This window comes from Pseudomyrmex gracilis, unplaced genomic scaffold (genome assembly GCF_002006095.1).
Source record: "Pseudomyrmex gracilis isolate BER0280 unplaced genomic scaffold, ASM200609v1 scaffold_312, whole genome shotgun sequence".
NCBI lineage: Eukaryota > Metazoa > Arthropoda > Insecta > Hymenoptera > Formicidae > Pseudomyrmex > Pseudomyrmex gracilis.
Window position 1 is genome coordinate 124,732 of NW_018020896.1, and position 16,624 is coordinate 141,355.

At 34.7% G+C, this 16,624-nt stretch overlaps 2 protein-coding genes across 8 annotated transcripts in view; one reads left to right on the forward strand and one right to left on the reverse strand.

Annotated features, from left to right (window-relative positions):
• LOC109859979 (prominin-like protein) overlaps window positions 1–10,732 on the forward strand; it is a 35,331-nt gene extending 24,599 nt beyond the window's left edge. For 3 of the 4 annotated variants that reach the window (XM_020438755.1, XM_020438756.1, XM_020438758.1), the window contains 10 exons: window positions 888–1,183; window positions 1,298–1,447; window positions 1,542–1,757; window positions 2,012–2,567; window positions 2,672–2,830; window positions 2,982–3,103; window positions 4,143–4,193; window positions 5,644–5,808; window positions 7,390–7,503; window positions 7,704–10,732. In XM_020438755.1, the coding sequence (XP_020294344.1) occupies window positions 888–1,183; window positions 1,298–1,447; window positions 1,542–1,757; window positions 2,012–2,567; window positions 2,672–2,830; window positions 2,982–3,103; window positions 4,143–4,193; window positions 5,644–5,808; window positions 7,390–7,503; window positions 7,704–7,716 (1,842 nt within the window). In that variant the 3' untranslated portion in view covers window positions 7,717–10,732. The remainder of the gene's footprint in view (window positions 1–887; window positions 1,184–1,297; window positions 1,448–1,541; window positions 1,758–2,011; window positions 2,568–2,671; window positions 2,831–2,981; window positions 3,104–4,142; window positions 4,194–5,643; window positions 5,809–7,389; window positions 7,504–7,703) is intronic. The other variant, XM_020438757.1, reaches the window with a different exon arrangement.
• A 99-nt stretch (window positions 10,733–10,831) lies between these two features.
• Window positions 10,832–14,928, reverse strand: LOC109859981 (intraflagellar transport protein 56). Of its 4 annotated transcripts, none has more exons than XM_020438762.1 (9): window positions 14,914–14,928; window positions 13,774–13,908; window positions 13,088–13,614; window positions 12,921–13,010; window positions 12,474–12,723; window positions 12,208–12,417; window positions 11,819–12,125; window positions 11,488–11,728; window positions 10,832–11,397 (listed from the first exon to the last, which is right to left on the reverse strand). In XM_020438762.1, exons 2-9 carry the CDS (start codon window positions 13,774–13,776, stop codon window positions 11,286–11,288), a joined length of 1,740 nt encoding a protein of 579 aa, XP_020294351.1. In that variant the 5' UTR covers window positions 13,777–13,908; window positions 14,914–14,928; the 3' UTR covers window positions 10,832–11,285. The 4 variants fall into 4 exon arrangements, with proteins under 4 accessions (XP_020294351.1, XP_020294350.1, XP_020294348.1 ...); XM_020438761.1 differs by lacking the exon at window positions 14,914–14,928 and adding an exon at window positions 14,072–14,211; XM_020438759.1 differs by lacking the exon at window positions 14,914–14,928 and having other exon boundaries at window positions 13,774–14,211.
• Between the last annotated feature and the right edge of the window lie 1,696 nt (window positions 14,929–16,624).

The window sequence follows — 16,624 nt, forward strand, 5'->3', positions numbered from 1 at the left end:
ATAATACGTAATGCATGACATATAAATTACATATATATATATATATATATATATAAGAACTTTATAAAAAAATAAAATTGAACACACTTAAATACATCGTGAGAGAACAAACGTAATTAAAAGCAGCAACGCTTGCTACTTGCAATTTCTTGCGAAACATCAATATCAAGCATTATAGTTTCTGGCACTATTAAATAATCATAACTATACGAAAAGATATTGTATAAATTAATTTGATTCCATGCTTGCCACAAATAGTTTATAGATGCTGATGTAAGTTGTAAGCAAAAGCATGTAGTTATTCATATCATTTTATATGAGTAATTTTTATATGACTATATTTATTTGCATTATTTGATTAATTTTGCAAAGTAAGTTGCATGAGTAGAAACTTTTGTCAAAATGTCCACATTTATGTAAATCTTTAAGCATACAAAACTTCTTTCAGAACACACAGACTTAGTCTTTTTTTTTTCGAATATGATTGAAGAGTGAGAAACTCTTAAATGTTTTTATATGTATAAAATTAATTGAAAAGAATGGGCTTTGCAAAAAATACAGTTGTAATCAAAATGAGATTTAGAAAACGTTTTTTAAATTTTTATTTCCTTCAAAATATATTGCCAAAATTTTACACACTACTTACATTATTCTATTTTTTAGTCTAATATATACATGTATATATAAATGTTCTTTTTTTCATCTTTTTTATTTATCTTTGTATATCGCAAAAAATTGATAAAGCAAAATTATATAATAGCGGCATGATTTTTAATTTTTAAAATTGCACGTATACTTGAATTTAGTACAAAGATTTCAATTTATTTTGTGTAGCGGATGTTAGCAACGATTTTATTACTTACAAGCACATTGTGATATACTTTCAGCTTCCGGATGTTACATTCGCGTTACATAACATTACTGTACTCATGGACAGTAACATAGTATCGGAAGTGAGTCAAGGCAGAGAATCGTTTCTGAAGATACAAAAGGATATTCAACATGCCGTTAATCAGACGATTCCTGTGGTTAGCGCAAGTATAGAACGAGCTTGTAGCGACTTAAGCAATATCGCCAAAAACATGACTGCCCTCATCGACAGAATAAATGTCGACATAGATAGAGTTTATATTCGACATTTAGATACTGCTCAGAACAACATAGATCAGTATTCGCCTTACAGGTCGGTAATTATATAGACTTTCAAGATCAATATCGAGATAAAGAATATACGTATCAGATATCGACAAAATGACGCTTAAAATATGTATTTTCATTTTATATGCCGTCTTTGTAGATACTATCTCGGTCTTGGTATATCTGGTATTCTTCTGACTGTCTTAATGTGTTTGACATGCGGCCTTCTGTGTGGTATTTGTGGAAAACGTCCGGACGGATACGGAGATGATTGTTGTAATAAAGGATCAGGAGCACGATTTCTCATGATGTACGTAGCAAACCGACAAAATTTATATATATAATAGAAACAGTTATTAATATTATTTATATTATTTGTATTATTTTTTTATTGTGAATTGCAGGGCTGTGTGGATCATCTTTCTTTTAACAAGCGTGTTGATGGTTATCACTGTTGCTCATATGATCACTGGTGTTATGGCTCAACGTGGTATCTGTGAACCTTTGAAAAATCCAGAGGACAATAGAATGTTCGAACTTGTTGACGAGTTTGTACAAATCAAAAAAGTACTCTATCCAAAAAATCCTAATGCAGATATTAATATGAGTTATATTGTTACGTAAGTATGTGCGTGAAATATTTTCTACATTAAAAAATTTCTCTTATTTAAAACTTCCGTTATAGAAGGAAGTAAATAAAATAATTGTGTGTATTTCTAACTTACTGTAAATAAAAAATTAAATGTATCATTCAGAAGTTAATAGAGAATCTTTAATATCATTCAAAAGTATTACGTAACATTTATTGCACTAAATCAAATGATGCAATCATTACCAGCATTTTATACTTGATTTACTGTTTTTCATTATATAGCAAGTGCCATGAAAACGAAACACTCTACAAAGTATTGAACCTGAGAAATGTGTTCGACGTCCGAAGTCTGCGCAATTACACTGGACGTTATGATATTAATGATACTATCCAACAACTGCGTCGCAAAATCAATCTCTCTCCCGGTGTAGTAATTTTAAAAGACAGCGCGAGATCTAAGCTAAATGATTTAGCGCAGAGCGGTCTCAGTGATATCAAGTTTTATCAGTACGCCGAACTGTTAGCGGAAAATATTACAAATATTAATCTGGAACATCTTGCTAAACAATTACGAGAAGTTTCCGCTAAATTACCGGAAAACCAGGATGATATTAAGTTTAATCTTGAAAAGAATGCATACGATTTGGAACGTTATCACAGAGAATTGGTTGTGCCGATGGCTATGCTCAGTGAGCAATTAAGCGCGAACGCGTTAATGCTTCAGGAAAACATTAAGTTCAATCATAGTTCGATGGCGGACGCTATTCACGATTTAGTAGACGAAGTCACTAAAGCACAACAGTTTCTAAATAAAGACGGTCCAGAATATGTCCAACATGTAGGTCGAATTTATCTTTTTTTTTTTAATTTATATGTTATTTTACAACGCAAGAACTCATGCAATTAAATATATAATTAATATTATTAATATTACTTTTTTAGCTGGCAACCAAATTTGGTAATGCGTTTTTGCATCAAGTGGATGATTTCCTTGAGCACGTGATAGAAGCGGCACTTTCTAACATCGGAAGGTGCGCTCCCGTTTCGAATGCATATAACGCGACACTTGTAGCAGGATGTAATAAGATTTTAGATCCATTTGTGAGTATTGATTTAATTCACACAGAAAAATATGTTCTTAAATCCATATTTAATTGTCGATAAGTTTGTTTGACAATTTCTATTAAATATGTATGTTTATCACAAAAACTTTGGACTTAATATCTATGATTGTATTTACATTTGTATACAGAACGGTTTCTGGGCAAGTGTCGGTTGGTGCTTGATCTTGTTTATACCAACAATAGTGCTCTGCGTGAAGCTAAGCGCTTTGTACCAAAAGTCAGATCCGTATCCCGGACCTCTTGTTGAAGCGTAAGTTTTTATATTTGGTTTTTCTTCTTACTATATAATAATTCACGGCTGCGAGAAAGATGTATTTTTCATTGTTTTTGATTCGTCATTCGATCTATGGTGCATGACGATATTTGAGATACTAATGTGTCTTCACATAGTAGATCCATTGATCCGTTGATCGATATCGTGCATCAAATGTGAATCGTTTATTTAAAAAAAGAAAAACTTAAAACTGATTGACTACGCGTTTCTCTCTATTTTATGAATCAGAAATAAATGAATTATTAAAAACACGAGACAAGAGAGATAACGACACATTACATTCAACTCAAAGGCGTTAAAGCTTTCTTTCTTTCCTTTCTGCAAATCTCGACGTTACAATCAATCTCTGAGCACTCTTCATGTAGAAACTGTTAATTCTTTTATTTCCGTTCCACCGTAGTCACTCTCGAGCTTTCATATATCATGGCATGTACCTATTCGCGCTTTGTAATATCTCCTTTGATAGTCGGCATGTTATCGTTCTTTTATCTAAAAGAAATTCCTTCGATCTTGGAAATTCTTATAGAATTTCTTGACTCGGAATTGTTTCTTCAATCCCACAAGCCTGAGATACACATAGTCACTTCGTTTTTGTTTAAAATTTTTTTTTTACGTATAACGGGTATGTGTGTAAATTAATTATTCTTATATGTACATATACGTGTATAGTCACGACAAAAATAATTTTGTATTGTTCAATTAACTATCTCAGGCATATTTCATTTACTTAATCATAATGACGATTTTTTTTGTTACCTACAATACTCACGTCTATAACAGAAATTCTATCATTGTGTTTTAAAATTTACGTAATTACGTCTCAAACACTTTCTTAGTGAGTACGTAAAAAAAAAAAAAAAAAAAACAAGTCATGCGAGATAAAGAATAATTACAAAAAAAAAAGTTTCGTTTAGATCAGTCGAGGTTTACCGCGGTAGCTTAGATTATGTTTAAAGTAGTCGTCTAATGTGTGGAATGGTTGTTGGAATCTAACCGCTAACACGCTCCGTTACAGTGAATATTTGTATGACGCGTACGCAGACAGGGATAACATACCCCTTGCCCAGTAAGTATATTACGACGATGTGCCACAATGTGGTCGCATGTTCCACACGTATATCCCCGATATACCCGCATGTATATATAAAACTTATTGTCAAAACACTGAATGTACGATGCAAGCTGTTTAACGGCACGATTTTTTTGTATATCCTATTTGAAAGCTACACTGTGATTCGATTTGTTCAACAATTACAAATAACATTTTATGACATAAATTTCATGTCTTATTTATATTTCTTGTTTTTTTTGTTTTTGTTTTTTTTGTTTTTACTAAAAAAGAAAATAAATTGAGATAATATGTATATTGTGCTATTCAGATAATTTTAACTTTGATATGATTGAGTTTTTATATGCAGATTTTCTTGAGAGAAGACGTACGTAGACAAGTACCTAATTTTCAAATATAGTTTTCTTTCCTCAAATAGTTTTGATTAGAATAATTTTTATTTGTTAATTATAAAACACAGATTTTTACACAATATTAATAATAATATATTACACGTGAAAATATATATTTGAAAAAAGAACAAAGAGGTATTTATATTTGTATACTATTCCCAGCATATTTTAAATAACTTTTGTTACGACTTTTTGTTTTGTATTCAATTGCATGTAATATGCACCTTTTCGCGTAAAAACTATTTTTCGCGCTGCTGGCATACGCTCATCGTAAAATACATATGTTGCGTATTAAATTTGGTTAAAAAAGCATTTTAAAATTTATTTTCCGCTTGTTCAATCGCTCTAATTAATAACTCAATACTTTTTGTTTAAGCTTTATTAAGAGAAACATAAGTGGATATAGATGACAGCTTTTAGATTAAGCGTATATAGCACCGGCTACAATTATCTCTGAGGAGTGTTTTTTAACTGCATAACACTGCATATATTCTGAATTCGCATTCTAAATAGTGGTTAAATAGTCCAACATTCAGTCTTCTTTCTTTTGATGAAATCTCCAACGTAATAAGCCTAAACGAATTGGAGTCCAACAGGTTTTTGATTTAAAATTCTATCTCATCTCTTCACATCTCATTTAATGTTTAATTCTATTTTTATTTAATTCCGTCGCGCACGATCCATTTCCATTATTGCTGCGCAAAACAACAATTAATAATGGCATTGCAATTAACTAAGCAGTCAAGTGCAATTTGTCATTTTGCGAGTTCGTGTGTGCAGCGTTTTGGAGTTAACACATTCTGTCCAGTAAAGTGTTTCCCAAGATCTGCGTTACTTCGCATAAAGTTTAAAGGAAATTCTGTTCATCAAGGTATGATTTTTTGTCAAGATGTAAAATGTTTTAATTGTTCGAAAAATTGGGAAACGCTGATTCTAAAATTACTTAACTACACCGCGCAGCTTAGCGTAAACAACACATTTGGTCTCTAACTCGCATGACGAGCGTCATTTCGACCAAGTAACGACCTAAGAAAACGTCGTGCATTTGATTGCAGCGTCCACGACAAGAAGCACGTCGGATGTCACGGCAGGCATCATCCGGCAGCGTACGTCGAGAGTTACGACGGTCCGGCCGTGGGATATAACGAACGCGAAAGGATCTCTGACGCCCATCAAAGCACATCGCATCATGACTCGAGATATTCCGACTTAGCGCCGAAGTAAGTAATTTTTTGTTTTGTTTTGTTTTGTTTATTCGAGACTATTCTGTCTCTTAATATTAATTACAATTTTTGTAAATAATGTTATTTTTCATTTCGCTTTATTTAGCGACATTGGTGTACATATATTATATATGTATATATTGATTAAAAGACATAGCATTAAGAATAAGGTGATGTGAACGCGTTATATATACGACGTTTAACGTGACGCCGTGGCGACGTTACATTCGCGTAACGCCGCCCCGCAACGTTCTCCCTTTCCCCTTTTTCTCGTCGTTTTATCGGTTACGTCTTATTTCTTTACAGTTTCACTCTATCGTGGCGAAACCACGAACATACTGCCCCTTCCAAAACAGAACCTCACAATAAAGTCTTTAGTGTGTCACTAGAGTCGCAGTAAGTTCTTCTGCGATGAGTATACAAGACAGCTTTCTGTGAGACGTAACGCTTTTCAATTTGTTTATATCGATCTTCTTTCTATCTGATTTCGGTCAGTATGATCTTTTCGTGATTTTCTTGCCCGACGTAGGCAGGGTTCCCACTCAGCGATCATAATCCTGTACTGTTTCCGCAGCTTGGGATTCGACGTCGTTCCGCAGTTCTGAGGATGGAAAAACATATCTCTATGCTCAGTCCTGATCAGAGTTTGCGAGACGTTTCTATCTCTATAAGTCTGCAGAACGACGTCGAACGTTTTGATTCTTTAACGATTTAATGCGCGAGAGGTCTGACTGTTGAATGTAATAATTTTGACGTAAATTTTGATGCAATTTTTCGTGATGGTCATGGATTTTTTTCCCGGTTCTTCTTTCCAGGTGAGTGGGAACCTTGCGGGGGGGTCGACCTCTCGCGTCTCTCGATACGCCTCTGCACGTAAGTCGCAAAGACTATTGTTACAAATATTTCTGCGTTTCTCCTTCTCCTACGTTCCGTGCTCGTTCGATCTATTTCTTTTCAATTCGCCATGTCGTGAGTAGCTTTGCAACAGAACTAGGCTTTGTCGCAACAAGTATATCAAGTAAAGTAACACATTTGGGACCCGAATCATCGTTCTTTTCCTTTCACGGAAATGCTTATTGAACTAAAATTATATTTATTAAAAGCAATTTATATATTAGATATTGATGTCACGGTAAATCTTCATGTGGGAAGTATTATCTATTTTGTACACAAGCTTAAAACTATATCTTACAATATCTTTTCTTCGCGGAGAAGAAGCATGTCTACTCCAACGTATATCGAAAATATATTTTGCAATTGTTAACCGGGAAATTTCAGCCAAATTATATATATATATGATCTTAGTTTCGTTTTGCTTGGGCGGCTGCTGTATCATATGTTAGTTCGCTAAAGGCATTTTACTGTGGTAAGGAGTCAATAGATAATTGTTTAGCCCTTTCACTGCCGAAATTCTTTTGTAAATGATGTGTCGATTTTGATGAGTAGCGGAAAGGGTTAAGCGACTCGATGTGATACCAACAAGTGCAAACGCTATTGATTCGTAATCAAAATTGAACGCGCCACGTTGTTTTGCAATCATATATGTAATTATTAGACTCACATATGTCGTTATTGCAGAAATTGGGATTTCCCCAACGGTGGTCCGCCAAGATATCAACCAGCTGCCGGAGCTCCACCTCCTTTAAGTACTGAATATGAACGACCGCCACCCTATTACTATCCTGGGCCAGGGTAAGCGTTATTAACATATTTCTCTGGGCATTGACAACTATTTGACTGCAGTCACACACTTTAAGATATGTTATTTATTTCAAACAAATATTATGTTTGAGTTATTTCTCAATTACTTTTAAATGTCGTGCAGAGTTTTGTAATTATAAAAAATAATGAATTGAATTTTGTGAGACAGAAGAAGTTTTTGTCTGTTTCAGAGATAGAAATTAGGATACAAGTGCCGTGGCATGCACGAAAGCAGCGTTGAACAGTGTGGCGACGCACAGCCTCACACGCAGCTACAAGCGAACGCTCAAAAGGAGAGAAAAATCCGGATGCAAGAGGGACTACGTATAATATTTTCACATTTATTCTTGAGCGTGCCACGGATTGTGCGGACACCAAAACTAATTATGACCAAGTATGATACAGACTGAGATAGGCTATTGATTCTTTCGCGACATTTCGTTTTTTTTATATGGTGCGCAAATGGTATATGTGATTATCATTTGAGTGCAACGCAAAGTTTCCTTGTCATTATTATTATATTAAAAAATGCATATTGATACATGTTTTTATACCGCGTCTTTTTGCTGTCTTTTGTCTTTCAATTAAGTCTCAATTTAATTAAAGAGTTTCGTTTCTATTTTTCTATTTAAAAGATGAACAACTTGCAAATGTTCGCGATATGATGCATTTTGTTATTTTTTATCGTAAGTATCAAAAGCTTCTATTTCTTACTTGACGTTTTTCGTCAGTCAGAACTACAGACACGCGCGCAGAACGATCGATCACATACGAGATGGTATTGAAGTACTATTGAAAATGCAAATAAACGGATACACAAGAGAAATCTTTTAACGACGTATAAAAGACTGTGCGGCGTAAAAAAAAAGAAAAAAAAACTACGCATATCTGTCAATAACCATGTAGCACAAATTATTAATGCTGCCAATTCAATATGCCATTTTCTCCGTAAAGGGCCTCCGCTATTTCGAGACTGTCTCAATCCACCTCTTTCGACACTGAATAACGCCATATGAAAATGCCAAACGATACATGTGTGATTTACACGCATTTCGAAGACACGTAATGTGTCGCGTTGTAAATGTTGCGATTCATTACTTCGGATCTCGCTCGTTTCTATAGCTAAGAGAAAACAAAATATGCATTAGAAACCGAGTGTTCTGCCGATACCGACTTCTGTCGTGGCAGAAAGAGAATTTTCGAGCGGCACACAGTCGCTCTATTATAAATACTCTGTGTATACATGTGGATTTTTAAGTAGTCGTTTTCTTACTACTGTCTTATCGTGTAACTTATTGATATAAGCCGAGGAGATTCTTACGTCGCGTAGATCACGCCTGTATGTTCGCGCTTAACTCGGATCTACGCGCTGTATAAATCCTTATATACAATATATGTGTATTATTGCAGCATCCATTCTATTCGGGTACAGGCACACAAATTTAAGTGTTCGATGCTCATACGCGTCGATTTAACTCGTATATGACCAATGTGAAAGTCTATTATTGTGTATTATATTATGATATATTATTGTTATGAATGTTGTCTTTACGAGTCAAACAACAATTAAATTATAAGGTTCTTGTTTTTTTAGCTCATTGATTATAATATATCTTTCAATAAATTATTATAAATTTGTTTTCTAAATTGTGATAAAAAAAAAATAGCATGTTTCCTGTCGCAGTAATATGCATTTTGAAAAGAAATTTATCTAATAATGATCTGTTTTAAATTCGATAAAGTGTTGTAAAAAAAGCTATTGGTGAACAAAAAAATTACTGTAACTCGACGACAAAGAATATGAAGGATGTTGCGAAATGACGAGTATAGATACAGACCGACACCAAGACGCTCCGCAAATTGCTCTCACGCATATACAGAGTTCTCAGAACTGATATGAGAAATATGAAAGCGAAACTCGTATTCCACAGTATCTCTTTAAAATTATATATGCATTTTCATAATTATGATTTATGCATTATGAAAATGCATATATGCATTAATTATATATGCATTTTCATAATGAAAATTTGCATTATGTAGGTCTCGCTTTGATATTTTTCATATATTTCTTAGTGAGATATGCTATTAAAGCATTGAGCCCAGTGGGTGTTGGCAATTGGAATTGCCAAAAAGTCATTCTTTCTTCGCGCACGCGTTCAAGCGCGGCGCGAATAGGAGCGCAAGAGAGATTGTTAGAATAACAAAAACAAAAAAGTGAGTGAGAAGTATGAAAGAAAATAAAAGAATGTATGAGTAATGTGTGAGAGAGAAAGAGAGAAAAGGAAAAAAAGAGAAATGTCTCAATTTGTAGCAAAATAAAAATTTTTGCAAAATTCCCGCTGTATCATCACCGTATATTTACAATAGTAGCATATAGGAGTTTTAAAAATCTGCGTCTTAGTCTTATCAACATTTGACATAACGTATGCATGCATTACACGCGCGAGGAACACTGATGTATTTTAAACTAATGAAACGTAATAATCGAAAATAAGTGTGTGAATTTGTGAAGCTCTTGTACACATCCGATGTTTTAGAAATATATAAAGAAATTACGAAGCGCGCGCGTTTTCGGAGAACGAGTGCCGTTTATAGTACATATACACGTGAAATATTCCACAAATATCAATAAACAAATAAAAAATCTATAGCTTAGCGCGCCTGAAATTTTGTCGGAAAAGAAAATGCGGAAACGTTAAACACGTCCCTGATGCTATTTTTGTAATATAATGACAACGTAGAATTCATGACTTGAATTAGGCACTCTTTCTTCTAGTTCGCAGACGCGTTGAATAAACGCGGTGTAAAGAGCTCATTCAAAGAAACGTTCTTTATTCCGACAAAAGTACGAAAAACTAAGTTTAAAGACAACAAAATCGGACTGGAAAGAAAACATTGAAAAGATTTTCAGATGTACATATTTTTGTGCCACATATTTCGAAAACCTAACACGAAAGTATTCAATTTGAAATCTGATTTAAAGTGTTACAACAATTTTTTTTATCGTGTTTTCTAAGCTAACGTAATAACGGAATACTTCACAAAGCTATTTTATCAGTCCGATTTTTGAGAAATTGATAAAGAAAAAAGTATAATTCTTATTGTCATGACGTTGTTACATTAAATGGTTAAACGTTATAGTCTTTACTCCCCCCCTCTCTCGTCTGCTCAATTTTTCGGGATACTAGTTTAAAAAACGACTAAGTATCCTTCTTCCTCTTTCTTGTCTTTCTCTTGCTTTCTTTTTCTATCCTAAATTTAGTCATTCCACCAGAGATATTTATGGCAAACTGTGATCTGTAAAACGTGAGTTGTCTTTTATATTATGTAAAGACACTCACGGTTTCTCAGAGAAATAATTCACTTTTAAAAAATTAAGAAGTGCAAGTGCAAGAATAGTATTGCCATTGACTATGGTGTTTTTACAATTCACCAATTGTGTTTGTTAAAATTAATTATTATTATTATTATTATTATTATTATTATTATTATTATATTACTATTATTATTATAAAAAAATGAGTGTACTACAGTTTAAATATATCTATTTTATATTAAATCGATAATATATGGTGTTATTAAATCATTTACATAAACATGTATCATATAAACATATATCAAGAATTTATCTTACTTGTAAATAGAAAATTATAATCTTATTACAACAAAAAACTGTATTACATTGTATTTTTTCTACATATGTTACACTATGCATTATTATGTCAGACAAACGGACGGAATCAGTAATTATATGTCATATAATATCCGATTTAACAACTCACTCTGTTATCTTTTCCCCACTTACGCATAACGCGTATTATCTGCTCTACTTGAGAATTTGACGTGTTCTTAAGAAGCTGTATCACGTCCGATAGCAGTTCTCTATACACGGAGGAGAGAAAGAGAGAAATTGTTATAATTGTCATTATCGGCGATTTTTTGTTTTATAAATGTAACATACAGAATACATACTTTGGTAATTTCTCTGCAACAATATACTGGAAAGTGCCACAACAAGCACCGCGTTTGCCTTCCCAATGTTCAGGACTTGGATCCATGCGCTCCAGCATATCAAAAGCTTTAGCCGCGTACCAAAATTCACCTACCTTGTAACATGCATTGGCAATCAGCTGAAGCAGATTGAAAGATTCTGGTAATGTGTCAATCTTTAAATACAACTCCCAGGCTAATTCGGCTTTTTTATTCATTATGTCTAAATATAAGAAAAATAATATTAAAAAATTTTTTAAATATTTACATAAGCATATTTGACGACTAAAATAATAACAAAAGTATTATTTACAGCAGTAAGACAAAAGACTGATGTAAACGTAGTCATTTTTGTATTTCTCATTGCGTATCATCAAAAAAGCTTCTTCAGCTTCTTTGAAATAGCCCGCGCCAGTTTGAGCTTGGGCGTAATTAAAGTTAAAGTTGTCCTGATTGGAGAAGTATGTCTTTATTGAATTCAGATACAGTCGGACTTTTTCAAATTGTCGATAAAGGAAAAAGAAAGAAGCCATACATTGTCTGCCAGGTATGGTATCACACTCCGAATGTGAAGAACCGACTAGTTGAAAATATTGCTGTGCCGTTTTTATACTGTCACGCTAGAGTAATCGAGGTAAGAATTTTAATGATAAAATTACAAAAATCAAGATGTTGATAAACAATGTTTCATTAATAACATACAGAATTAGTTTCTTGACCCATAACAGCGTTAACTATACCCTTCAAGATGTACTCTTGTGGAACTGCAGGCTCTAGATCTTTGATTAGTTCGTAGGCCGCCTTGACGTCGTCTTGTTTTAAATAATATATCACTAAATTAAGTCTGGCTTCCGGTATAACGTCCACCAGGTTTGGTAAAATTTGTAAAGCATTTTCACCACCTCGGAATACCTGTATAAAAATTGAATAAGAATTTCAAGCAAATATATATAAGGGGTATTACATACAACTGTGTTGTGGCGTATAAGATCGTGGCCGAAACTGAAGGAACTCGATATCTTTTCAATAAGCTGCTTCATCTCAGCTTGTGCAGCATTTCCATCATACAAACGAAAATGATTACACGCTTTCAAATTGATCGCAATTGCGCTGTCCGGATATTTCTGCAGATAAACTTGAAGCACTTCCTGAGCTACATCATAGTAATCTAGCTTATAATAGCACAAAGCTACGTACACATTTAAAGCTAGATAATCTCTGAAAAAATATATAAAGTTAAAAAATTTCAATATGTAATAATATAAATATTGAAAATTGAAACATGTTACAAAAATTACTCTAATGAAATTGTTTTATTACATTGAAATTATTTGAAATTAATATTTTTATGAATTGGCAAGGACCCCTAAGATGACTAGAAATATTCATTACAAGGAGAGGACAAGGATAGATACCTGCAATTCTCTTGTAGCTGGGTAAGGAAGTATAAATCGGAATCTGTTTTGGATATATTTCTCTTAATGCTTCTTTTTCTAAACTTATAGCTGATATAAGATAAAAAAAAATATATGATGTGCACAAAACTATCTAGATATTTTTAATTAAACAAATTTATCTCAACCTGTTGTCCAATAGAATTCTTTTATACACATCAATAGCTTCCTGATAGTGAGCTTGTAAGTAGTGTATAGACGCCAGACTAAGCTGATCTTCAATAATATCCTGCAGCATTTGATGGTATTCCATCAACTTGGATTCATTGCCCATCTTATGGGCCAAGTGGAACAGCAGTCTAATCTTCAGCTTACTGTCAGTTGCATCTTCCAAAATCTTTTGCGACTCTGGATACATACCCAAATAAAAATAGCAGCAAGCCAGATTTGTCGAAACATCTGATGGTACGTTATCTTTTTTCCTCAGATTTTCATAGACTGTTGCCGCACGCTTGTAATCACCCAAGTGAAACGCACAGTATCCCATCCACAAGTCGGTTTCTAAACTGCTATTGGTGCTACTGTTGAATTCCAGCAATGTCAAAGCTCCAGTGTAATCTCTTTTCTCTAGAAATTCTTCTAATTTAGGTATTTCCTTGCGCGACGCTGATTTTCGAACACCCTCTGACGAGGCCGGTTTGGCTCTTGATAAAATCTATCGCGCGAAATATATTTATATGAAGTTGCATTTATACACCGTAACAAAGAATTGTATCGGTATGTATTTTTATAAAATCAATATTGTTTTGCAACTTTTATATTGTATAATAGAGTTAAAATTGTAGAAAGTAGAATAATGATGCATCTTTCTCACCATTTTGTGCCGAGCTGAATATACGCGTTTCTTTATCGATTATTTTGCCCATTTTGTTGTCAAGCGCGTTGTCAAGTGATAGTCGAGACATACAGAAACAACACAGAGCACGCGCTAGGTTCGCAAGGATTGGCACTGTCGGTAGTCAGATAACAGCATAATATAGGAAAAGTGAAAATAAAAAATCACTGTTAAATACAAAGCAGAAATAAGCCAGAAAGCACCGTCCCATGCTTTACAACTTTCTCGACTGTTAGTTTCAGCGTCATACACTTATAAAAGTAGATGTAGGAACTACCTTAATAGGCAAATTGTGAAAATATTATACAAAAATGGCACCATGAATAACGACGATCCTGCAATAATTGCACTAAGATGATTCGCCATAACGCAACAATTTTGTCGAAATAAAATTTTGTAAATAATATTTGTCAAAAATTGCGAAAAAGTCGTTATGCATTTCTATAAGTATGTACCATGATAGGAAAACATTTACAAAATTATGTGACAAAATCTTGCACTAAAATTGTAATTTGCAATTATATAGATATATTTGAGGAAATAGATGTAAAAACATTGATTTTTTATCAAATATTTGCACTTGTTTGCAAAATTACTTTCCAAATACTATTTTGGCAAAAGAATAACGATATGGCGAATCATCTTAGCAGTATATTTGCAAAATTAATTTTAAAAAGAAATTGTTCAATAATTGAGAAAAATTTCAGCTATGTGATGTTTAAAATATGTAGAAATATAATTGCATATGAAGAAATCAACTTAATTCATGTATATATACTGTTACGCGGCGGTCACCGCGTATGGTCGCGAGAGCCGCGTGAACGGCGCGCGCTCGGCGCGACTGTTTGTTGCCGGGCGACTCGCGAGTTGGTTGAAGAGATATTGCAACGGAGAGCTGTATTGTTAGTATTATCTGATATCGTTTGTATTCTAAGTGGTAATAAAGTGTTTTGAGAGAGAAACCGCGCTTCTTCTTCGCCGCGAACGCGCGCGTGAATCTCAGTGGCCGGCGATAGTGCCGTCTCGCCTCCGCGGGCGTAATATTTTGGAGGAAGGTTGTTTCCAAAAGAGACAGCAAGGAGAGGGAATGCTGGAAGTGCGGGAAAAAGGGGCACTTACGGCATGAGTGTCCGGCGAATTCTTCCCGTGAAAACAGGGATTAGTCGACCTCGTCGGGGTGAGCTCGGCTAGGAGAAGTAACGCCCCGGAAATGAAGCGTTTTGTTCGAAAGATCGGGGGGAGGAAGGATTTGTTTGTGTTGAATGGGAGGTTAAATGGCAGAATTTGCCGTTTTAAGCTTGATACGGGCTCCGACGTGTCTATTGTAAATACGAAGTTAGTTGAGAGATCTCGGTGTTGGAAGTTGTCGGGAAGACAAAAGTTAAAGTATCCGACGGGGGAAAATGTTCCGATTAATTCCAAGTGTGAGGCTTGCATAGCGGTAGAAGGGATTTCTTTTAGCATGCCTTTTTATGTAGCGGATATGTTTGAGGATTGTATTTTAGGGATGGACTTTTTCAGTAGAGTGGGAATGGAAAAGACTCGGGAGATGTTGCTCAGTTTTCGTCTTTCTTCACGTGAGTCAAAGAAGGTTTATTGTCAAGTGACTGAGGAAATCAAAGTTGTTTCGTCGAGCTTGAAGGAGCTCTTTGAGCGGGATTCCGTCGGCCTTGATGAGGCGCAGAAGGATGTTTTTGCTGATTTCTTAAACGAATTTCAGGACATCTTCACCGACCAGATTGTGGCCGGTAATTGTGAGGTCCTGCAACATAAGATCAGTCTACAGGATCCTCGTCCAATTAAGCAAGCCCTGAGGAGGGTGCCGTTGGGCATGCGCTCGGAGATGGAACAGATTCTTTGTGAAATGAGAGAATAAGGAGTCATTGAGGAATCTTCCGGCTCGTGGGTTTCTTCAGCAGTAATGGTAAAGAAGAAAGATAGGTCCTTGAGATTCTGCGTAGACTATCGTAAATTAAACGCGGTCACGGTGAAAGATTCTTATCCTCTACTCAGAGTTGATGATCCTTTAGACCAGCTGTCAGGCAATACGTGGTTTTCCATTTTAGACATGAAGAGTGGTTATTGGCAGGTAAAGATTCGCAAAGAGGATAGGGAAAAGACTGCCTTCTCGGTAAGAAACGGATTGTGGCAATTCACAGTGATGCCTTTTGCATTGTGCAATGCTCCGGCCACCTTAGAGCGGTTGATGGAGAGAGTCTTACGGCAGTTGCTGTCCAAGATTTGTTTAGTTTATTTAGATGACATTATCGTTTTCGGGAAATCTTTTGAAGAGATGGTAGCCAATCTTAAGAAGGTGTTTCAGAGATTCAGGGAGGGAAATTTGAAGTTGAATCCAAAGAAGTGTACTCTTCTTGGGAAGCAAGTTAAGTATTTAGGACATGTGATTTCGGCCGAGGGAATTTCTACGAAAAAGATCCGGAAAAGATTAAAGCGGTTTCGGAGTGACCAGTTTCACAGAATAAAAAGCAGGTTCGCAGTTTTTTAGGGTTTTGCTCGTACTACCGAAAATTTGTGAGAGGGTTTTCTTTGATAGCAAAGCCGTTGTACATTTTAACGGAAAATAATACAAAATTTGTCTGGTCTGAGCGATGTTAAGAAGCGTTCTCGCTTTTGAAGCAAATGTTATTAGGAGTATAAATAAGTTTCCGCCGTTTTTTATCAAAAATTGGGCATTTATTGTGAAAGAACGGTACATAATGTTTTATTCGAAGTATTGTCCATCGCTAGCCACTACCTTTTCCCATCTTTCTGGTAGCATACGGATATCTCGTCGAAAAAACGCTTCATCTTTTGAAGCTATCCAGGAATC

Coding starts and splice junctions, on each gene's coding strand:
- LOC109859981 (XM_020438762.1), bottom strand. Junction 12,724..12,920: donor CAGCTACAAGAGAATTGCAG/GTATCTATCCTT, acceptor ATATTTTTTCAG/AGATTATCTAGCTTTAAATG. Junction 12,418..12,473: donor TTATACGCCACAACACAGTT/GTATGTAATACC, acceptor ATTTTTATACAG/GTATTCCGAGGTGGTGAAAA.